The sequence below is a fragment of the Paramormyrops kingsleyae genome, chromosome 1, assembly GCF_048594095.1.
Source record: "Paramormyrops kingsleyae isolate MSU_618 chromosome 1, PKINGS_0.4, whole genome shotgun sequence".
NCBI classification, from domain to species: domain Eukaryota; kingdom Metazoa; phylum Chordata; class Actinopteri; order Osteoglossiformes; family Mormyridae; genus Paramormyrops; species Paramormyrops kingsleyae.
In genome coordinates, this window is record NC_132797.1 from 35,609,512 (window position 1) to 35,633,696 (window position 24,185).

Sequence of the window (24,185 nt, forward strand, 5' to 3'; positions counted from 1 at the left end):
GTCCTTCAGAACCTGTAGATGAATGAAAACCAAAGAGTGAATTAGAGTAACTCCTAGCCACATGGAGGCTATGCCTATGAATCCTGCCTGACAGCTGTTGAGGGCGATGAAGAAGGGCCTGCTCATCCCAGACAGGGAGTGACCTGCAGGCAGAAGCCATGGCCAGGATAGCAGCTGAGGTGGGGCGGAGGATGGGGGGGGGGGGGGGGGGGGGCATTTATGACCTCTGGGCACAGCACTGCTCCAAGGCCTCCGCTGATTTCCTCATTTCTCACACTGATTAGCGCCCTCCTGAGGTGCTGTGGGAAGACGATGTCATTGTCACAGCTCAATGCCACATTACCACTCTGCAGCTATTGTACAACCGGCACAGACTCAAAAAAAAAAACCCCAAAACGACCTCAAATGATAAAATAACAATGAAAGTCCCGGAAAAAACCATGAGCTAAATCCCAGCTAATTGTGCTACTGCTGGTGCCTCCATCAGACTGGGAGGAGGACCGCAGTTCTGTGTTAGTCACGGTACTGATCCTGCGATACAGGCACATCAGAACTGGGAGGAGGACCGCAGTTCTGTGTTAGTCACGGTACTGATCCTGCGATACAGGCACATCAGACTGGGAGGAGGACCGCAGTTCTGTGTTAGTCACGGTACTGATCCTGCGATACAGGCACATCAGAACTGGGAGGAGGACCGCAGTTCTGTGTTAGTCACGGTACTGATCCTGCGATACAGGCACATCAGACTGGGAGGAGGACCGCAGTTCTGTGTTAGTCACGGTACTGATCCTGCGATACAGGCACATCAGACTGGGAGGAGGACCGCAGTTCTGTGTTAGTCACGGTACTGATCCTGCGATACAGGCACATCAGACTGGGAGGAGGACCGCAGTTCTGTGTTAGTCACGGTACTGATCCTGCGATACAGGCACATCAGACTGGGAGGAGGACCGCAGTTCTGTGTTAGTCACGGTACTGATCCTGCGATACAGGCACATCAGACTGGGAGGAGGACCGCAGTTCTGTGTTAGTCACGGTACTGATCCTGCGATACAGGCACATCAGACTGGGAGGAGGACCGCAGTTCTGTGTTAGTCACGGTACTGATCCTGCGATACAGGCACATCAGACTGGGAGGAGGACCGCAGTTCTGTGTTAGTCACGGTACTGATCCTGCGATACAGGCACATCAGAACTGGGAGGAGGACCGCAGTTCTGTGTTAGTCACGGTACTGATCCTGCGATACAGGCACATCAGAACTGGGAGGAGGACCGCAGTTCTGTGTTAGTCACGGTACTGATCCTGCGATACAGGCACATCAGAACTGGGAGGAGGACCGCAGTTCTGTGTTAGTCACGGTACTGATCCTGCGATACAGGCACATCAGAACTGGGAGGAGGACCGCAGTTCTGTGTTAGTCACGGTACTGATCCTGCGATACAGGCACATCAGAACTGGGAGGAGGACCGCAGTTCTGTGTTAGTCACGGTACTGATCCTGCGATACAGGCACATCAGAACTGGGAGGAGGACCGCAGTTCTGTGTTAGTCACGGTACTGATCCTGCGATACAGGCACATCAGAACTGGGAGGAGGACCGCAGTTCTGTGTTAGTCACGGTACTGATCCTGCGATACAGGCACATCAGAACTGGGAGGAGGACCGCAGTTCTGTGTTAGTCACGGTACTGATCCTGCGATACAGGCACATCAGAACTGGGAGGAGGACCGCAGTTCTGTGTTAGTCACGGTACTGATCCTGCGATACAGGCACATCAGAACTGGGAGGAGGACCGCAGTTCTGTGTTAGTCACGGTACTGATCCTGCGATACAGGCACATCAGAACTGGGAGGAGGACCGCAGTTCTGTGTTAGTCACGGTACTGATCCTGCGATACAGGCACATCAGACTGGGAGGAGGACCGCAGTTCTGTGTTAGTCACGGTACTGATCCTGCGATACAGGCACATCAGACTGGGAGGAGGACCGCAGTTCTGTGTTAGTCACGGTACTGATCCTGCGATACAGGCACATCAGACTGGGAGGAGGACCGCAGTTCTGTGTTAGTCACGGTACTGATCCTGCGATACAGGCACATCAGACTGGGAGGAGGACCGCAGTTCTGTGTTAGTCACGGTACTGATCCTGCGATACAGGCACATCAGAACTGGGAGGAGGACCGCAGTTCTGTGTTAGTCACGGTACTGATCCTGCGATACAGGCACATCAGAACTGGGAGGAGGACCGCAGTTCTGTGTTAGTCACGGTACTGATCCTGCGATACAGGCACATCAGAACTGGGAGGAGGACCGCAGTTCTGTGTTAGTCACGGTACTGATCCTGCGATACAGGCACATCAGACTGGGAGGAGGACCGCAGTTCTGTGTTAGTCACGGTACTGATCCTGCGATACAGGCACATCAGAACTGGGAGGAGGACCGCAGTTCTGTGTTAGTCACGGTACTGATCCTGCGATACAGGCACATCAGAACTGGGAGGAGGACCGCAGTTCTGTGTTAGTCACGGTACTGATCCTGCGATACAGGCACATCAGACTGGGAGGAGGACCGCAGTTCTGTGTTAGTCACGGTACTGATCCTGCGATACAGGCACATCAGACTGGGAGGAGGACCGCAGTTCTGTGTTAGTCACGGTACTGATCCTGCGATACAGGCACATCAGACTGGGAGGAGGACCGCAGTTCTGTGTTAGTCACGGTACTGATCCTGCGATACAGGCACATCAGAACTGGGAGGAGGACCGCAGTTCTGTGTTAGTCACGGTACTGATCCTGCGATACAGGCACATCAGAACTGGGAGGAGGACCGCAGTTCTGTGTTAGTCACGGTACTGATCCTGCGATACAGGCACATCAGAACTGGGAGGAGGACCGCAGTTCTGTGTTAGTCACGGTACTGATCCTGCGATACAGGCACATCAGAACTGGGAGGAGGACCGCAGTTCTGTGTTAGTCACGGTACTGATCCTGCGATACAGGCACATCAGAACTGGGAGGAGGACCGCAGTTCTGTGTTAGTCACGGTACTGATCCTGCGATACAGGCACATCAGAACTGGGAGGAGGACCGCAGTTCTGTGTTAGTCACGGTACTGATCCTGCGATACAGGCACATCAGAACTGGGAGGAGGACCGCAGTTCTGTGTTAGTCACGGTACTGATCCTGCGATACAGGCACATCAGAACTGGGAGGAGGACCGCAGTTCTGTGTTAGTCACGGTACTGATCCTGCGATACAGGCACATCAGACTGGGAGGAGGACCGCAGTTCTGTGTTAGTCACGGTACTGATCCTGCGATACAGGCACATCAGAACTGGGAGGAGGACCGCAGTTCTGTGTTAGTCACGGTACTGATCCTGCGATACAGGCACATCAGACTGGGAGGAGGACCGCAGTTCTGTGTTAGTCACGGTACTGATCCTGCGATACAGGCACATCAGACTGGGAGGAGGACGCAGTTCTGTGTTAGTCACGGTACTGATCCTGCGATACAGGCACATCAGACTGGGAGGAGGACCGCAGTTCTGTGTTAGTCACGGTACTGATCCTGCGATACAGGCACATCAGACTGGGAGGAGGACCGCAGTTCTGTGTTAGTCACGGTACTGATCCTGCGATACAGGCACATCAGAACTGGGAGGAGGACCGCAGTTCTGTGTTAGTCACGGTACTGATCCTGCGATACAGGCACATCAGAACTGGGAGGAGGACCGCAGTTCTGTGTTAGTCACGGTACTGATCCTGCGATACAGGCACATCAGAACTGGGAGGAGGACCGCAGTTCTGTGTTAGTCACGGTACTGATCCTGCGATACAGGCACATCAGACTGGGAGGAGGACCGCAGTTCTGTGTTAGTCACGGTACTGATCCTGCGATACAGGCACATCAGAACTGGGAGGAGGACCGCAGTTCTGTGTTAGTCACGGTACTGATCCTGCGATACAGGCACATCAGACTGGGAGGAGGACCGCAGTTCTGTGTTAGTCACGGTACTGATCCTGCGATACAGGCACATCAGAACTGGGAGGAGGACCGCAGTTCTGTGTTAGTCACGGTACTGATCCTGCGATACAGGCACATCAGACTGGGAGGAGGACCGCAGTTCTGTGTTAGTCACGGTACTGATCCTGCGATACAGGCACATCAGAACTGGGAGGAGGACCGCAGTTCTGTGTTAGTCACGGTACTGATCCTGCGATACAGGCACATCAGAACTGGGAGGAGGACCGCAGTTCTGTGTTAGTCACGGTACTGATCCTGCGATACAGGCACATCAGAACTGGGAGGAGGACCGCAGTTCTGTGTTAGTCACGGTACTGATCCTGCGATACAGGCACATCAGAACTGGGAGGAGGACCGCAGTTCTGTGTTAGTCACGGTACTGATCCTGCGATACAGGCACATCAGAACTGGGAGGAGGACCGCAGTTCTGTGTTAGTCACGGTACTGATCCTGCGATACAGGCACATCAGAACTGGGAGGAGGACCGCAGTTCTGTGTTAGTCACGGTACTGATCCTGCGATACAGGCACATCAGAACTGGGAGGAGGACCGCAGTTCTGTGTTAGTCACGGTACTGATCCTGCGATACAGGCACATCAGAACTGGGAGGAGGACCGCAGTTCTGTGTTAGTCACGGTACTGATCCTGCGATACAGGCACATCAGAACTGGGAGGAGGACCGCAGTTCTGTGTTAGTCACGGTACTGATCCTGCGATACAGGCACATCAGACTGGGAGGAGGACCGCAGTTCTGTGTTAGTCACGGTACTGATCCTGCGATACAGGCACATCAGAACTGGGAGGAGGACCGCAGTTCTGTGTTAGTCACGGTACTGATCCTGCGATACAGGCACATCAGAACTGGGAGGAGGACCGCAGTTCTGTGTTAGTCACGGTACTGATCCTGCGATACAGGCACATCAGAACTGGGAGGAGGACCGCAGTTCTGTGTTAGTCACGGTACTGATCCTGCGATACAGGCACATCAGAACTGGGAGGAGGACCGCAGTTCTGTGTTAGTCACGGTACTGATCCTGCGATACAGGCACATCAGAACTGGGAGGAGGACCGCAGTTCTGTGTTAGTCACGGTACTGATCCTGCGATACAGGCACATCAGAACTGGGAGGAGGACCGCAGTTCTGTGTTAGTCACGGTACTGATCCTGCGATACAGGCACATCAGAACTGGGAGGAGGACCGCAGTTCTGTGTTAGTCACGGTACTGATCCTGCGATACAGGCACATCAGAACTGGGAGGAGGACCGCAGTTCTGTGTTAGTCACGGTACTGATCCTGCGATACAGGCACATCAGAACTGGGAGGAGGACCGCAGTTCTGTGTTAGTCACGGTACTGATCCTGCGATACAGGCACATCAGAACTGGGAGGAGGACCGCAGTTCTGTGTTAGTCACGGTACTGATCCTGCGATACAGGCACATCAGAACTGGGAGGAGGACCGCAGTTCTGTGTTAGTCACGGTACTGATCCTGCGATACAGGCACATCAGAACTGGGAGGAGGACCGCAGTTCTGTGTTAGTCACGGTACTGATCCTGCGATACAGGCACATCAGAACTGGGAGGAGGACCGCAGTTCTGTGTTAGTCACGGTACTGATCCTGCGATACAGGCACATCAGAACTGGGAGGAGGACCGCAGTTCTGTGTTAGTCACGGTACTGATCCTGCGATACAGGCACATCAGAACTGGGAGGAGGACCGCAGTTCTGTGTTAGTCACGGTACTGATCCTGCGATACAGGCACATCAGAACTGGGAGGAGGACCGCAGTTCTGTGTTAGTCACGGTACTGATCCTGCGATACAGGCACATCAGAACTGGGAGGAGGACCGCAGTTCTGTGTTAGTCACGGTACTGATCCTGCGATACAGGCACATCAGAACTGGGAGGAGGACCGCAGTTCTGTGTTAGTCACGGTACTGATCCTGCGATACAGGCACATCAGAACTGGGAGGAGGACCGCAGTTCTGTGTTAGTCACGGTACTGATCCTGCGATACAGGCACATCAGAACTGGGAGGAGGACCGCAGTTCTGTGTTAGTCACGGTACTGATCCTGCGATACAGGCACATCAGAACTGGGAGGAGGACCGCAGTTCTGTGTTAGTCACGGTACTGATCCTGCGATACAGGCACATCAGAACTGGGAGGAGGACCGCAGTTCTGTGTTAGTCACGGTACTGATCCTGCGATACAGGCACATCAGAACTGGGAGGAGGACCGCAGTTCTGTGTTAGTCACGGTACTGATCCTGCGATACAGGCACATCAGAACTGGGAGGAGGACCGCAGTTCTGTGTTAGTCACGGTACTGATCCTGCGATACAGGCACATCAGAACTGGGAGGAGGACCGCAGTTCTGTGTTAGTCACGGTACTGATCCTGCGATACAGGCACATCAGAACTGGGAGGAGGACCGCAGTTCTGTGTTAGTCACGGTACTGATCCTGCGATACAGGCACATCAGAACTGGGAGGAGGACCGCAGTTCTGTGTTAGTCACGGTACTGATCCTGCGATACAGGCACATCAGAACTGGGAGGAGGACCGCAGTTCTGTGTTAGTCACGGTACTGATCCTGCGATACAGGCACATCAGAACTGGGAGGAGGACCGCAGTTCTGTGTTAGTCACGGTACTGATCCTGCGATACAGGCACATCAGAACTGGGAGGAGGACCGCAGTTCTGTGTTAGTCACGGTACTGATCCTGCGATACAGGCACATCAGAACTGGGAGGAGGACCGCAGTTCTGTGTTAGTCACGGTACTGATCCTGCGATACAGGCACATCAGAACTGGGAGGAGGACCGCAGTTCTGTGTTAGTCACGGTACTGATCCTGCGATACAGGCACATCAGAACTGGGAGGAGGACCGCAGTTCTGTGTTAGTCACGGTACTGATCCTGCGATACAGGCACATCAGAACTGGGAGGAGGACCGCAGTTCTGTGTTAGTCACGGTACTGATCCTGCGATACAGGCACATCAGAACTGGGAGGAGGACCGCAGTTCTGTGTTAGTCACGGTACTGATCCTGCGATACAGGCACATCAGAACTGGGAGGAGGACCGCAGTTCTGTGTTAGTCACGGTACTGATCCTGCGATACAGGCACATCAGAACTGGGAGGAGGACCGCAGTTCTGTGTTAGTCACGGTACTGATCCTGCGATACAGGCACATCAGAACTGGGAGGAGGACCGCAGTTCTGTGTTAGTCACGGTACTGATCCTGCGATACAGGCACATCAGAACTGGGAGGAGGACCGCAGTTCTGTGTTAGTCACGGTACTGATCCTGCGATACAGGCACATCAGAACTGGGAGGAGGACCGCAGTTCTGTGTTAGTCACGGTACTGATCCTGCGATACAGGCACATCAGAACTGGGAGGAGGACCGCAGTTCTGTGTTAGTCACGGTACTGATCCTGCGATACAGGCACATCAGAACTGGGAGGAGGACCGCAGTTCTGTGTTAGTCACGGTACTGATCCTGCGATACAGGCACATCAGACTGGGAGGAGGACCGCAGTTCTGTGTTAGTCACGGTACTGATCCTGCGATACAGGCACATCAGACTGGGAGGAGGACCGCAGTTCTGTGTTAGTCACGGTACTGATCCTGCGATACAGGCACATCAGAACTGGGAGGAGGACCGCAGTTCTGTGTTAGTCACGGTACTGATCCTGCGATACAGGCACATCAGAACTGGGAGGAGGACCGCAGTTCTGTGTTAGTCACGGTACTGATCCTGCGATACAGGCACATCAGAACTGGGAGGAGGACCGCAGTTCTGTGTTAGTCACGGTACTGATCCTGCGATACAGGCACATCAGAACTGGGAGGAGGACCGCAGTTCTGTGTTAGTCACGGTACTGATCCTGCGATACAGGCACATCAGACTGGGAGGAGGACCGCAGTTCTGTGTTAGTCACGGTACTGATCCTGCGATACAGGCACATCAGAACTGGGAGGAGGACCGCAGTTCTGTGTTAGTCACGGTACTGATCCTGCGATACAGGCACATCAGAACTGGGAGGAGGACCGCAGTTCTGTGTTAGTCACGGTACTGATCCTGCGATACAGGCACATCAGAACTGGGAGGAGGACCGCAGTTCTGTGTTAGTCACGGTACTGATCCTGCGATACAGGCACATCAGAACTGGGAGGAGGACCGCAGTTCTGTGTTAGTCACGGTACTGATCCTGCGATACAGGCACATCAGAACTGGGAGGAGGACCGCAGTTCTGTGTTAGTCACGGTACTGATCCTGCGATACAGGCACATCAGAACTGGGAGGAGGACCGCAGTTCTGTGTTAATCACGGTACTCATCCTGCGATACAGGCACATCAGACTGGGAGGAGGACCGCAGTTCTGTGTTAGTCACGGTACTGATCCTGCGATACAGGCACATCAGACTGGGAGGAGGACCGCAGTTCTGTGTTAGTCACGGTACTGATCCTGCGATACAGGCACATCAGAACTGGGAGGAGGACCGCAGTTCTGTGTTAGTCACGGTACTGATCCTGCGATACAGGCACATCAGAACTGGGAGGAGGACCGCAGTTCTGTGTTAGTCACGGTACTGATCCTGCGATACAGGCACATCAGAACTGGGAGGAGGACCGCAGTTCTGTGTTAGTCACGGTACTGATCCTGCGATACAGGCACATCAGAACTGGGAGGAGGACCGCAGTTCTGTGTTAGTCACGGTACTGATCCTGCGATACAGGCACATCAGAACTGGGAGGAGGACCGCAGTTCTGTGTTAGTCACGGTACTGATCCTGCGATACAGGCACATCAGAACTGGGAGGAGGACCGCAGTTCTGTGTTAGTCACGGTACTGATCCTGCGATACAGGCACATCAGAACTGGGAGGAGGACCGCAGTTCTGTGTTAGTCACGGTACTGATCCTGCGATACAGGCACATCAGACTGGGAGGAGGACCGCAGTTCTGTGTTAGTCACGGTACTGATCCTGCGATACAGGCACATCAGACTGGGAGGAGGACCGCAGTTCTGTGTTAGTCACGGTACTGATCCTGCGATACAGGCACATCAGACTGGGAGGAGGACCGCAGTTCTGTGTTAGTCACGGTACTGATCCTGCGATACAGGCACATCAGACTGGGAGGAGGACCGCAGTTCTGTGTTAGTCACGGTACTGATCCTGCGATACAGGCACATCAGACTGGGAGGAGGACCGCAGTTCTGTGTTAGTCACGGTACTGATCCTGCGATACAGGCACATCAGAACTGGGAGGAGGACCGCAGTTCTGTGTTAGTCACGGTACTGATCCTGCGATACAGGCACATCAGAACTGGGAGGAGGACCGCAGTTCTGTGTTAGTCACGGTACTGATCCTGCGATACAGGCACAGCACTCCCAAGGAAACTCCCCCAGCTGTAAAAAACATGCTCAGATTTAAACGCTTTAGTAAAATGTCCACCTGCACAAACAGCAACCATGTGAAACTGCTTTGCAAGTCACTTTGGATTAAGGCGTTTGCTAAGAATGCGAACTGAAGAGACACATGCCCTAATCTCCGCCCTCCTGGGTGCTGCCACACACCGCAGTGGAGCCCCGTTTAAGAAGGCAAACATGGGATTACAATATTTGGCCACGTGAAAGCCTCAGCGCTCTACAGACCTGAGGAGATAATGCCCTCCCCTGTTGTACAAGCTAGGCTCACCCCGAGAGGTGGCTGGGGGTTTGTACAATGAACTCCTCTTATTTGTCTTGGTAAAGCAGCACAAAGCTAAAGTCAACAGCGTCTGACATGCCGAGCGCCCAGTGTGGGCACGTCACGGGCTTAGCCGAGCCAGACCTTTTCCTCACGGCTGAAAAAAAATTTCTCAGACAACATCCCAGACACTCAGAAAACAGGAATGGTAGCGGCCATAATAGCCAAGCAGTAACTGAACTCCTCCCTACAGCGGATAAGATCAGCCTCAGGTCCACTGGCCTTTCCAGCTTTTTCATGAAGCGTCCTCCGCTATGTCTCAAGAGACAGGAATGCAGGGGGATAAGGGAACGGCCAGCAGTCTTTCCTTCTTATTGTAACTATGTGTGGCTAATATCCGCAGACAGGATTAATCTCCCACAGTGAAGAATAAAGGGGGAGAGGCGGCCGGGACTTAGGGAGAGAGAGAGAGAGAGGAAGAGAGAAAGACTGGAGTGGCAAAGTGCATGGCAAGTATCTACATTTTTATTAAATCCATTCAGTACCAGTCAATGCTATAATCGGAGTTGAGAGACTGTTGGAATGGCTCCTATATTTCCCCAAATAATTATGGGCTACATAACGCCTTTAAAGATGGTGGCAAAATGGAGGGAGCAAGACACCCGATGGTTGTGAGACTGGTGTGTACTGGGGCGTCAGGCACCTCGGACCCGGCTGTGAGACTGGCGTGTACTGGGGCGTCAGGCACCTCGGACCCGGCTGTGAGACTGGTGTGTACTGGGGCGTCAGGCACCCTGGACCCGGCTGTGAGACTGGCGTGTGCTGGGGCGTCAGGCACCCTGGACCCGGCTGTGAGACTGGTGTGTACTGGGGCGTCAGGCACCTCGGACCCGGTTGTGAGACTGGCGTGTACTGGGGTGTCAGGCACCTCGGACCCGGTTGTGAGACTGGCGTGTACTGGGGTGTCAGGCACCCCGGACCCAGCTGTGAGACTGGTGTGTACTGGGAAATCATGCACTGCGGACCCGGCTGTGAGACTGGCGTGTACTGGGGCGTCAGGCACCTCGGACCCGGCTGTGAGACTGGCGTGTGCTGGGGCGTGTCAGGAACCCCGGATGTGGCTCTGTGAGGCACAGTCTGCCTGGCACTGGCAGTGACATTCGTCATTGTCAGTAGAGGCCGCTCGTGCCAGATGCGACAATCTGGGTCTCCGCATCACTCCATAGCACATTTGGAAAGCAGCACAGCTGCCTAGAAACGTTTCAGAGAGCCTTCAGTTAGAGGCCCACTTAGTGTTTACGCCCCACTGTTTATAACACGGAGGAGTCGGCATGAGGGGCCATGAGCGATGTGATGGGGCCAGCCTCCTATGGCTGCGGGCAGCATGGCCTGAAAGCCTCTATACTCAATGCCAGCAGAGAAATTACTGAAGATCCACGGCACTGGCACTTCCTGTAGCACCCCTCCTGTACCGGCAGCTTCAGTACACCCACTGCATCGAGTCCTGGATGCTGCTGCAGCCTTGCAGTGAAAGGCAAACGTTGTTGGTCAGATGCAGGTCATTGTCAACAAACAACCCCGACTGACCGGTCGTACGTCGATTTGGTTGAAAGTCAGCCCTTCATTTTATATGCAAATATTATCGTATGTTTAGGACACTGTGTACTGTACAGTACACTGCACATTGTAAGATATCATCTTTAAGTCATATTGTCTGGTGTTTTTTAACCTTTTTATCATCAGTTTCTTAGTTCATTATTATAAAGCCGTTACGACACAAACGTATACGAATGTATACTGTACTGTGAGCGCTGTGGGCAGTAGCCTGAGCACAAGATGAATGAATGAGCGTCTCACAGGGATGCTAGCACTGCCGGGAGCTGGGATGGAGACTTTCATATCCCTGCTGTCTGCTCCTACAGCAGCTGGTCAACAACCTGACTGTAATTCCTCCCCCGTATGCATGGGCTGCCAATGATATGGCCTGTTTGGCTATTCTGAATGGATTGGTTTTTAATCCTTAATTAATTTTAATCCTTTACAATTACAGCTGCCCTACCTCGCATTCCCACTAGCCTGGTGCCCAGCATAAAACTTGCTAATTTGACTACATACACTGATACAGAAGCTAATACAGCCTTCCAGCCACATGGAGTCCTGCCCACGCACTGCGTTCCCAAGGCGTTCCAGCTGTCTCCTTGCAGAGGATGACTGGAGTACCAGGACGTGTGTGTGTTGGGGTGGGAGAAGGGGGTTGTACTTGCCACATCATGGTGACCAAAAGTCCCCACAATGTGTTAAAACCTGTTAATTTAATTTTTAGCTTGTGGGGACATTTTTTAGGTTGCCACAAAACAAACCTCAGTTTTCTAAAAACCTGTGAATACAATCAAAAAGTAGAGTTAGGGTTATGCCCGTAGAAATGTATGGAGTGTCCCCACAATAGTAGGAATATGTGAACTATGTTTGTACAGACACACTGTATGTGTGTCTGTACGCGCATGCGTGTGTGTGTGTGTGTGTGTGTGTGTATGTCCCCATAAGGGAAAACTCTATTTTATAAAAATCTCTTGTATTTTGTTAGATTACTTATGGTTATGGTTAGGGCAGGGCTGGGGTTAAGGTTGTCATAGTTAGCGTTAGCATTTTTCCCATTGAAATGAATGAGCGGGCCCCATAAGGATATGTTTACCCTACATGTGTGTGTGTGTGTGTGTGTGTGCGTGTGTGTATGTGGGGTCACTGGCTGGCTTTACTCAGGTCAGCTTCGAGTACAAACTGGAAGCCAACTGCCAGTCAGCAGCTCCTAGCGCCTGACTCCTTGGTTTCAAGCCAAGAAAGAGTCACATGACCACAGCAGTGCAGCCCTGCGTACTCAAATATAGAGACTAATGGGAGGAAAACAGGGAGCGACAGAGACGTACAGCCACTGCGGCACGGGACATCACACGAGGCTCACAGCACCAGAGAAGCACGTCCTTCCCACAACCTCAGAAAGTGACCACAGCACTGGTGTGAAAAAAGATCTATTTGTCCAACTCAATAAATAAAGAACAGCATTCGTGGGGGTTTTATTTCCTAATGCATCCATTAAATAGGTCTGATTCCCAGAGGAAGCCTCTCTTTTTTAAAGCACCAGAAATGTAATTGAGTTTCTCTACTAATCAGAAAGTAGAGCACAGTGTTGGGGGCCGGGGGGGGGGGGGGGGGGGTGTGGTTAGCTACAGAACGAGACATCCAAAGCAACAAATATAACACAGATATAAAAAAAGAAGGACAAATTTAAACCATGCCAGTGTCAAAAAGATTCTAGAGGGGGACTTTCAATGCCAGATAAAATATGGTAAATCTTGTGGCAGAAACCCATACTAGGATCTTCACAGGCCCAGGAGATGAGACAGACACATGGGTGGCACCCAGAGGACGGGGCCTCTGTGCAGGAAGCTGGGATCCCGAATTTCCAAAGTGCCCCGTCACCACGCTGCAGGCCTCTGTCTGAGCAGCCTGTACTGCATGGATCACGGCCATCGACAAAACCTACCTCTTTACAATAGAACTGCACAGACTGCTATGGTCAGCCCTACGTAACATATACAAACCTAACTGCTCATACTGCAAGTGGCTCTGTTAGACTCGACAGTGAGTACCAGCAATTAGCATGTGACAGATGAAGGTGTTCATCACTGTTAACCAGTCAGTCAGTCATGCTGCACAGATGGGATGCTGTCTCGACTGCGCTACCCCCGCGGGCTCTCTAATGTGATTGGCGACATAAGACAGAGTTAGTCACGGACACAGGGGAATTGGGTGGGGGGGCTGACCCAGATCCCAGAGACTGTGTTACCTTGTGTTACCTTCCACTGGATATATGAAAAAATTAGCTTGTGTGGGCAATTCTAACTAGTGGCAGGTGGCACCGTAAGATAAATTTTCATATTATAAAGTAATCCCTTGTTTTTTTGGCTAATCACCACCCTCCCAACCACAGGACTGCCCCCCCCCCCATGTGCAGTCCCTTAAGTGACCAGCAGAGGATGTCAAAAGCCAACTCCCAACAACCTGGAATCAACAGCTGATCAAAAAAAGATGCGATGCAAATATGCAAATGTACTCTTCACAAAACATGCTAACGAATGCTTGAAAGCCTAATTACTATTTGCAAACCTGAAGCTGAACCGTAAGTTGAACAACAGCTTTTATTTACACTATCGATCTTGTCGGCAGGGAAAACAAGCTACCTTTAGGGGCAGCATTTATATTCAGAAACACTCCATGAAGAGTAATAGATCTGCAACGCTGCAGCTTAGAAAGAGCTGTATCCTGTGATTAGGGAAACTCAGGCAGAACACAGGTTCCTCCGGTCTGGCTGCTGCTGAAGCTCAGCTCCTCGCTTCCCATGCAGCCCATCCACGTTCGAACCCGCAGCTCCGGCTGGAAGAGTGAGCCGCCTGTCCCTTACCTGCAGTCCAGTCTCTCCAGCTCAAAGTGGGGGTTGAAATTGAGCGTGATGCGCTGGGAGGGCTCAGGCGCCGTGATCACCCAGCGGCAGCTCTGGTGGGGTGGGTACTCGTGTGGGTACCCTGGCGACGTGATGTAGCCGGGCACGCTGGCGTCCAGGTGGCCTCCACAAGGCTCTGCTCAAGAGAGAGAGAGAGAGAGAGAGAGAGATCGCTCATAAAAACCTGAATGCATCCGAAAACAGCTTGGGTAGCCATCAGGGCACAGAAGCAGCAGGATTACTTCCTGATGCATGCGGACCTTTCCCTTAGAGCTAGTCTTCGAGCAAAAACCTTGACAATGAGGTTGGATGCCAATGGAGCCTCCTCCCCAAGAATGACATTTAATGGGTGCTGTGGAGCTATCTCTGCTAGCCAACAGTCTGTAAACATTAGGACACATTTTCAGATTTTATCTCGCTTTCGCCGGAATAATAACTCCCCCAGCAAGGAGCCGCCGCGTTTGACACAGGAAGTGACACACACATTGTGTCTGAAGGTTCAGAGGTCACCGCAGTGCTGTGAGAAGATTTCCTCCTTCACAAAGCAGCCATTCTGCCCCCCCCCCCACCCCCCACCAACGCCACTCTGCAGCCACTTCAGCCCACATAGTGGAACATAAAATTTACTTCAGTCATACGGTGGATTTGTATGAATTTTCATCATGACAACAGCCCTGAGAAGTTTAACCATATGCATGCCAGACTAAGACATGGTACATCAAAGATATTTAATTTTAAACCAAAACATCAGAGCACTAAAATACTATTAACACAAATCCCCTCCGCCAAATGGCGTGTATTTATCACTTTGACTTCTGCAAAGCTAACTGCCAGAAAGAATTCTGCTGCAAAAATAAAAAGAAATTATTACCGTGAACCTCTCCTCCCACACGGAATACTTGACACGCAAACAAACAAACACACACATAGACACGCGCAAAGCTCTGGTCGCTTCTGTACCACCTGCAGTGGAACAGCAGGGAATGATGGGAAACGTTTCACAGGAAGTGAGAGCCATGATTGACAGTTTGGGGTCTGTGGCTGGCTTCCACAAGGAGGCCTGGGAACAATTAGAGCTCCTCTCTCTCTCTCTCTCTCTCTCTCAAAGCAAAATGAACCTTGGGGGCCAGACCTGCTCTCCTCCAGATTTTCCTACCCAGAATATTGAAAACATCATTCCATCCAGTTTCAGAAAACAGACCGGGGACCTGTACTCAGACAGCGCAGCATAGAAAAGTCAGTGCCCATCACCACAAGATGTGCCTGTCCTTTTAAACGAGCGAGTGTCATATGTTGAAAGGAACAAATGCATCAGCAGCTTCAGATGCAACACACTTCCAGCGGGTGACATTTCAAAGCCATTATATTTTTAAGAGTACACTTAAGGCATCGTGGTATTCCATTTGACAAGCACCCCCAACTGCCATCTTCAGATCACAGCTCACTTAGACACTTCCAGATTATCAAACCAGCATATATGAGTGTATTCATGTACCCTCCATATTATACAAATGCACACACATGCATTCTTTCCATAATTCCTTCATTCATCTACTGGTAGAAAAAAACATTTGAATTATTCTTCTGAGTGAATAACAGACTGAGCATTTATGCATTTATGCTGATGTCTTATAGGCTGACGAGCCTTGGAATATAAAGCAGGGTTACACAATGTGACGCCATCTGAGGAACTGTGGGCATGGAACTCTTCCTTTGGCCAGAAGTGAGTCTCCCCACATGGGAAGATAGGGATGAGCTCCACTAATAGGTGTGCCTGCTCTACGGCTTTCACACATAGGCCCATCCTGGCAGTACGGGGCCAACAGAGGGGGGTGGGACCCTCCCTTCCACCCAGGATTCGGAGGGGAAATCGTACTATCTCCGGTGCTTCGGAGAGGGTCAATCTCCAGACATGGCCAGAGCGGGATAGCCAGGAGGAGGGCAGGAACATGGCAATACCATGCGGGTACGCTGAGCACAAGCGATAGCGCATGTGGATACGTATGAGCTCGTACCTGTCAGCAGAATTATCTCCCTGCCATGAGGTTACTTGTGCAATAAGTTGTGAGAATATCGCGGCAGTAACAAAACTTCCTGTCAACCCTCCCATCACCTTAATTAAAAAGTGCTTTTGCCTCAGGTTAGAGAAAGGGGGAGAGGCCGCTGCCGGGATGCTCCATTCCCCTCCAGAGGAGCACTGGGCGGCAGCCCACCGACTCCTGCAGAGCTGCCTGTTTGTAATCAACCACCTCGGGCAGGCTGAGCTGACAGACAGCAACAGCTCACGTATGCAAACGGTACCATTGTTAAGGACAGGGGTCCCAAGAGCGGCGGCGATGACCACAAATGTGAGGAAGACACCTCCAAATCGACCAACATACAAGCCGCTTTACCCACAATTACAAACAAGGCACCTCCACAGAAACCAGATACACACTAAGTAACTAATCAACTCCCAGCGTTTCACAGCACAGGCGGCGTACTGATGAATACAGGAAGCCTTATCAACCAGATAAATTCATTCTGGGGGGGGGGGAAACCTTCATTTAAAAATGAAGCAATCCATTGTCACTTTACTGCTCCATGTTTGTAACCATGCAACTGGTATCCAAATCCTCATTGGAGGACTGCAGCAGGACAGACGAGAGCCGTCGAATCTCGGGCATGTAATAGCCGTCTATACACTATATCCGTCAGCAAGTCCAGAGTTATTTTTTTAAAGTTGCTTTTTTTCTTAACACATGAGTGAACCCCACCTCGACACCCCTCCTTCCTGTTGTGTGCATTCTGGGCATGGATTACGAGGTGTCCCCATAAGCACTGCTAAATGACACTAAGCGCCCATGTGGGGAATTACAATGAAACGTTGCATTATTTATGGATCCTCGCTTGTTTGGAATTTCACACTGATAACAGTGTTTCGGCACTTTTCAGTTCCTTGTGTGATTAAGAAAGTACCCGTTTCAATTACCTGTCCTTGTTTTCGGAAATCTCTGAATGAAATTGCTTTTCTGTAAAAGCTAATGTCATTTATCCCAGGCAACAAAATATTTCTTAGGGTGCATATGTGTTTTAGCTATAATAGGCTGGTCATCTAAAGCTTATATTTTCTGATATGATGTAAAAACTTATTTCTGTTCTGTAACAGGATTATTTCTGCTTTTTTTTTTTTTAGTCTTTCAATGGACTCTCCTAGTTGTTTGTTATAACCCGTTATCCCCAGTCAATACATCTCAAAGAAAAAAAATGCCTGATGGAAGAAAAAAAAAGAACAAACATCGGATATCTATATTTACCGGAAGCCACTACTTTGTGCTTCTGAGCTCTGTAACAGACAGCTGTCCTGCTGCGCCTTTCATTTCATCTTCTTTCGCTGTCTTATGAGATGTCTGTTACTCTTTCACACTTTGACGCAAGGCAATGGCTGTTTTGTGGAATCTGGAGCTAACTTCTCGATGATTCTAATCCCCATTGGCTCCTATCTCTGCAGCTCTGCCCTCTAGTGGCTCTCCACTCCGTGACTGATTCGTATTGGCCCTCCATTCTGCACCCTAGGTGACTATTGGCTCTTCCTTGTTCAGCACTACTCTATTGCTCCTCTAGTTCCCTATATCTAAATCAGCAAAACTTGCAGTAGGGGATCAGAGCAAAACTGGCAGATACCAGAACAGCAGTACAGCTGCCAAGGACTCGCATACCTCACAAAAGGAATTAGCGTGTCAGCAGTTACACAGGCTGATCCAAGCCGCAATCTCCTTCTCTCTGCTCATACTTCTAACAAACCAAGATCTTTATATTACAGCGCAGCAGAATAATACACCAGGAACAGTAAAAATCTCAAAACTAATCAGCTAAGAATGTGGATGAGAGACAATAAAAGACGGCTGCATAGCTTGAGTAGATGAGGAATGGGTCACCCATAACTGGGAATTAAAAATAATAATAAAATAGATGGTATTTTCAGAGGTATCTCATGTGTTTAGCAGTCTGAAGGCACAAATGAGAAAACAAACTAGTTACTGTATACTCAGCAAACATACACTGGAAACGCTAACAAAGTCCAAGCATGAAACAAACTACAGTTATACTCAGCAAACATACACTGGAAACGCTAACAAAGTCCAAGCATGAAACAAACTACAGTTATACTCAGCAAACATACACTGGAAACGCTAACAAAGTCCAAGCATGAAACAAACTACAGTTATACTCAGCAAACATACACTGGAAACGCTAACAAAGTCCAAGCATGAAACAAACTACAGTTATACTCAGCAAACATACACTGGAAACGCTAACAAAGTCCAAGCATGAAACAAACTACAGTTATACTCAGCAAACATACACTGGAAATCCTAACAAAGCCCAAGCATGAAACAAAGGGCAAAAGTTCAACAAAACTCAGCCAAAAAAAAGTGTCCGAAGAGAGAACAGCTCTGAAGGAAAGACCATCTTGCAGGTTCTCCTGTTCCAGGCTAACCTGCTTAACTGGCTCCCTTTGAGATTAGATGGTGGGTGATCGTTTTGCCCCCATGGAGGAGAACGTCTTGCCTGGTTTTCAGGATCCACCAGGACACCAGTACATGTCTGTCAGGATGCCTTAAAGCCAACTGATTGTTACCTTCTCAAACAAATAACCAGCATGGCAAGAACTTTCTAGGCTTGGCAAGAACATTTTGGTGGCCAGAGAAAGGCACAAGTCACCCTTAAATAGCTCATGTCCTCATAATCTAGGGAGTCAGTCAGGTCAAAAACCATAGTGCTGCAACAAGTTTCTTCTGCCTTCAGCTCTGGTAGTATTATAGCACCAGATTTCTTCATTTTAATGCCTGTTTTATTAGCAGCATTTATTTCACACCTAATTTAAATAAAAGCAAATGTGCACCGTCAACCAGAATTTGCAAAGAGATTTCTTGCAAGGAACCAAAAATAAAGATAAAGGCTCACATCTTACATAATCAAAACAGCAACTGGTTCAGGAACGTGTGTAGTATGAAATCAAGATTGGTATAATAAAGGAATAGTAATTTTTTATATTATTACTTCAGAACAAAATTCGAGTGGTCAAAATTAGTTGTTCAGAACCTCTTTCGAAACGTGCAATTTCAAGTCCGTAATTACCGTATTTTTGTCGGTAGGCTACCTGGCAAGAGTTTTGATGCATTTCCTGTTTTTACCAACGATTTAACCACATAGTGGAAATTAATGTCAAATTTTCACAATCCAATATTTCATTCGAAAATTAACCAGAGCTACGATTCGCCTAAACACGAGCCGCACTTATCTCCAGTGTGCTCCTCATTTTTGCTTTCTGTCTATATGTTATTCATTGAGATCAGTGAAGTAGCTGACGAAGCCGGTGAGCGCTGGATATCGGCTAAGGGGAATGGCTATCGCGCACCGGACCGTGTCTCTCGGCCGGCACCGGGGGGAGAGTTTATGGCTGTGAGCTCGACGACGGATCGCTCTCATCACACGCTCATTTCCCCCTGGAGACGCGCTTCATTCGGCATTCAAAAAGCTTCAATGTGCCACATAGGTGACAAGGTCGAGCTACACGTTTTAGGGAAATTTAACAGCCACCATTGCACACTTGAGCAGATGAGCTTGTGCAAACCACTTAATTTTTCTCTCTCTCGTCCAAGTTTATTATAGACGTTCGGGTAAGGTAGTAAACCGGCTACAGAAGGGCCGAGACGCGCTTCGCTCCATACTACAAGGAGAATTAAAATGATAAGAATACATGAATATGTTAAGTAAAATTTTAATGCGTAAAGTCCGATGCGCTAAATAAACATGACTGAGTCGTAATGGCTGAGGGCCGCTATACGAAGCGCACTAGAAGCTGTGTCACGTCAGTGAATCAGTTGCCGACGATCAAGTAGCCGGTTTACTGTACGAACTGTAACTGAGCAGCGTTAGCGATTCGTGCTCAGGAAAATACAAGATTATAATTCTGAAATATTGTGAGGCCGGGTTGACTTCTAAAAGTAAGAAGTACGACAGGCATGACTGCAAGCAATTCTTTCTGAATACTGAATCCAGCGTTAATAATATAAATATACCCCCCCCCCCCCCCGAAAAAAACCACTACATTAAACCTTATTGCAAATCCAGTTATCTGGTGCTGTTACGGAGGAACACGTCTCACTCTCTCCGGAGCTTTAACGAGGACGATGACCAGATAAAATCTATACATTTAAAATAGCCCCAGAGTTAATACAGGCACAACAGCTCATGAATTACTGCGCGATTTAATCAGCTTCTTTATCTTTATTGTTCCAGTAATGAAATCTCTGCAACTACAAAGCTGGGTTTTCATCAAGATTCCTTATCGTCTAAGTTGTGTAGTATTCAATTACTGGGTTGTTTTGTATTTACTGGTTTCAAATACAACGAAATTACATTCTTACAATTACATCAAATTACATATAGGCCTAGGTTATTTTATTATTAATAACTGAGAACACAAACGGTGGATACCTGCGATTTTTAAACAATTTTAGAAACACTGTGTTTGAAGCAAAGGACTAATGAATAGTAAGGTCCTTCACAACCTATAGGCTACTTCGTAAAAGTATATCACATTCTTCTGGGCGTGTGAGTGATGTTAAACAAATAAATTACAAACACTTAAAATTAGCCTTATTTTGTTATACATGACTCTTGCAATAGCATTTGGAGAAACTGGCTCCCTGTTCAGCGAGGTAGCCTACATATCCCAGTCATTTCACTCCTTTTTGTTTAACATACGCCGATATACACAATTTCTCAATTCACACGCACTGAAAAGAACACAAAACAAAATATGTTTGTATAGAAAATATGTATATACATAAAACATAGCCTAACCGTACCGGTAGCTTAAACAGTTTTGTGATTCATAAAAAAGTTAAGTCGGACCAGGCGAAATGCTTAACAGGTTCACGTGGAACTTAAAAGTTACAGCAATAAAGCATGCCGTATTATGCATACTCTTATACCGCTTGTTTTAATGTTAACGTGAACGAATTGACAAAACAAATACGGTGACGTTAATAAAATTGCCAAAACTGAACATAACGTACCTCCTTCGCCGCGCGCCGTTGTGGTCGTCAGACAAACGTGTAGTAAAAATCCAAAAAACATGGTGAAATGATCCATATCTTTTAAAGGATTATTTCGCCCTTTAATCTGTTGAAGGCAACTTGATGTCAAAGTCTCCCGACTGTGTCAAAAATATTTTCCTTTTCGAACTGCACGCGTATCCGCGCAAACTCTTCCCGAGGCGTCGGCTCACTCTCCCTTCTGCTTTTCAGCGGCAATAACACAACATAACAGTTATTTCATTTCAGTTCGTCGCGCATCTCACGCCGGAATAAGCCATACCAAACCCTATACAGACTAGGCGAGATAATAGATACTTCTTACACGCATATTTCAGCACGACGGAAACGTTTTCTTGCAACAAAAAAACAAACATGTGTCTTAATTCCGCGGCTCCGCAGTTAATCTCTGAAGTGTGCGTCTTTTGGTTACCTCTCACCCGCCCCCAAAATCCCCTGACAAGCGCTGCTTTCTGTTCTCCGATCGCACGGATTTTGACTGAAAACGAAGTAAAATTAAGTGAGTATCACAACACGGAGCGGCATTCGCGGGGATCTCCAGTATTTTTTAAAGCAGGATCAGGATCTTATGATATAAAATGAGTGAGTCGGTGGCCGCGGTGCTCCGCCGATTAGTGCCGTCCCCGCACTCTAGCGCGTCCTTCTGTCCGCCGCTCCGTTTCCGAGCCAAGTCCCGGAGCAGCGCTGCGGCAGCATGTGTGTGTAATAGCATTAGAGCGAAGCAGCTATCGCATTACAGTCAGCACCTCGGCCCGCCTCTCCCCCCCGTCACTGATTAAAGAGCAGCTTTCTTTAAAGTTATAAAAAGAAGGGTAGGAAAAAATAGAAGTGTACACACGAACGCACCGAAGACATTTCGGCGTACAGAACCACTGACTTATTTTGATAATTCTGCAAAATCTGGCCGAGTCTGTGCATGTGTGTGCTTAAGAATACCCTACGTCAATCAAACCAGATTAGCCCATGTACTGTAATAAGAAAGAGGGCGAAAACCACGATAGTAATTATTCAACAATGATCTGGACACCCATGAATATAAAAAACACATGCGCAGAGGTTTTTTATGTCAGATCAAAAACTTTATTTAATCAATAACCGTAATTATAAAATAATCATGCAATACAATTTATATAATAACCATTCATTTTGTACTACTTATTGCATCTTTGTCTATTCCAAAAAGTTGTTTTTGAGAATACTAGCTGTGAAAGTGCAGAGTAGAATCAGTGAGTTACTACTGGAACAGAAAAGTTATGGTAACGCAAAGCTGCAAAACATGCATCTAAGAGCTGCACAAAAAGTATACCTGCCTGAACAAGGAGCAGGACAGTATTAGGAACAACAAGAGGAAAAGCCAATTCATTGCCCCAGAGGGCACTGTGTTTGTAAAAAGACAAGTCATTGCCAGCTTATACTGTATTTAATTCTGAGGTCAGGTCTCTCAAATGATTGTCCATTGACTCAATGGAAAATGATATATGTTTACTTGCGTTCCAGAGCAACATAGCCCATGTGTGGCCTCTGGCCAAAGAACCAAAGCAAATAAGCTTGCAACTGGGCCTGTGAACCTGCAGCCACTATTAGTGGAGGTGTGTAATATTACTATGTGAAGCTGAATTAAGATTAGGGGATGCCATTACTTCATACTGTAAATAACAATTCAGCTGATTTCTTAATGTTTTTTTCTCCCAAACCCAGAGGCTGCCCAGAATGCAAAGTGAGTATCAGAACCACAGGGATCCGCAAGTCAGCAAACTGGTTGGAAATCAAGAATCCCAGCTTTCCATATAAGAAAAGGCTAACCCACAAAGAGGATTGGGATGTCAATGCATGCAATCATCCAAATTTGTTCTAAGTTTCCTTGCCATAGCTCCTCTTTTGATTAAGGCAGCGGCTGAAATTTTCAGAGAACGCACAATAAAACTTGGATGTGGAACATATTCGTACTGAAGGCAGAGTTACGGATTGCCCTCCACGCTCGGAGAGAAAAGGACATCACTGAGCGTCATATGCTGTTTGTTCTCAACCACACCCCGTGCATCAAAGCTGAGTAACCTGCATCCAATCAGGATCCCCTAACCAAAATGTCAGCTGCTGCTGGCTTTAGCCTCCCATCAGCTACAGTAACTACTATGCTGGGAGTTTTAATGATGCAGCAACTTCCCACAGCTTCCAAAATAAGCTATTTCAAAATCTACATTGTCAGTTTGTGACCAGTGTGGGTGTGGCTTGTGACCAGTTTCCCCACTTGCAAACGTGGACCACATTAAATGTTTCTCCCCATTAAATCTGGGTAGGGAGGATAGGCATTTTCTTCTGGACAGTGTTTCTAAATCTATCCCAACAGTGGTTAATCTAGCACCTTTGACTCTTGGCATTCTGTAGTTATTGCTGAAGGCGAGTCACATGATTAATCCTGTGATTCAAGGGGCTTCCTACAGCTGCTTAGTTATAACTTCCTGTCACTCAGAACTTTTTTTTTTTTTGATACCCATATTGTAAGTGTTTGTCTGTCCTACGCTCGGTCTTGCCCTTGTGTTTGTCAGCTTCGCACTGTGGATTGTGCATTTGGTGCTCTCTAAAGCCCAGCCAGATCCCCACAACAACTCTATCTGATGCAAAGTTAACAGGACTTTTCAGCAACTGCTCTGGTGTAGCGTTTGCAGTTTGATACGGTTCAATCTAGATCATCTGAAGTGAGATATATAGTCACTATGAATTAATTTTTTACTTCCCTGCTAAGATTTATGTTATGTTATCACTTATGCTCTCCTGTAAAGTTTTCCAAGTTGGAAGTTTAACAAGACATGAAATAAGTTGATGTCATATAAACATAAACATGTGCAAAAAGCAGAGGCTGT

General features: G+C 48.6%; 1 protein-coding gene across 2 annotated transcripts in view; it reads right to left on the minus strand.

Moving 5' to 3' along the window:
- The window catches only part of nrp2b (neuropilin 2b), a 69,646-nt gene extending 47,548 nt beyond the window's left edge, over nt 1–22,098 (minus strand). Inside the window, exons 1-2 of one of the 2 annotated variants that reach the window (XM_072714808.1) lie at nt 21,286–22,094; nt 14,180–14,354 (exon numbers count right to left, since the gene is read on the minus strand). In XM_072714808.1, the coding sequence (XP_072570909.1) occupies nt 14,180–14,354; nt 21,286–21,361 (251 nt within the window). In that variant the 5' untranslated portion in view covers nt 21,362–22,094. Of the gene's footprint in view, nt 1–14,179; nt 14,355–21,285 lie in introns of both variants that reach the window. The other variant, XM_072714810.1, reaches the window with a different exon arrangement.
- Between the last annotated feature and the right edge of the window lie 2,087 nt (nt 22,099–24,185).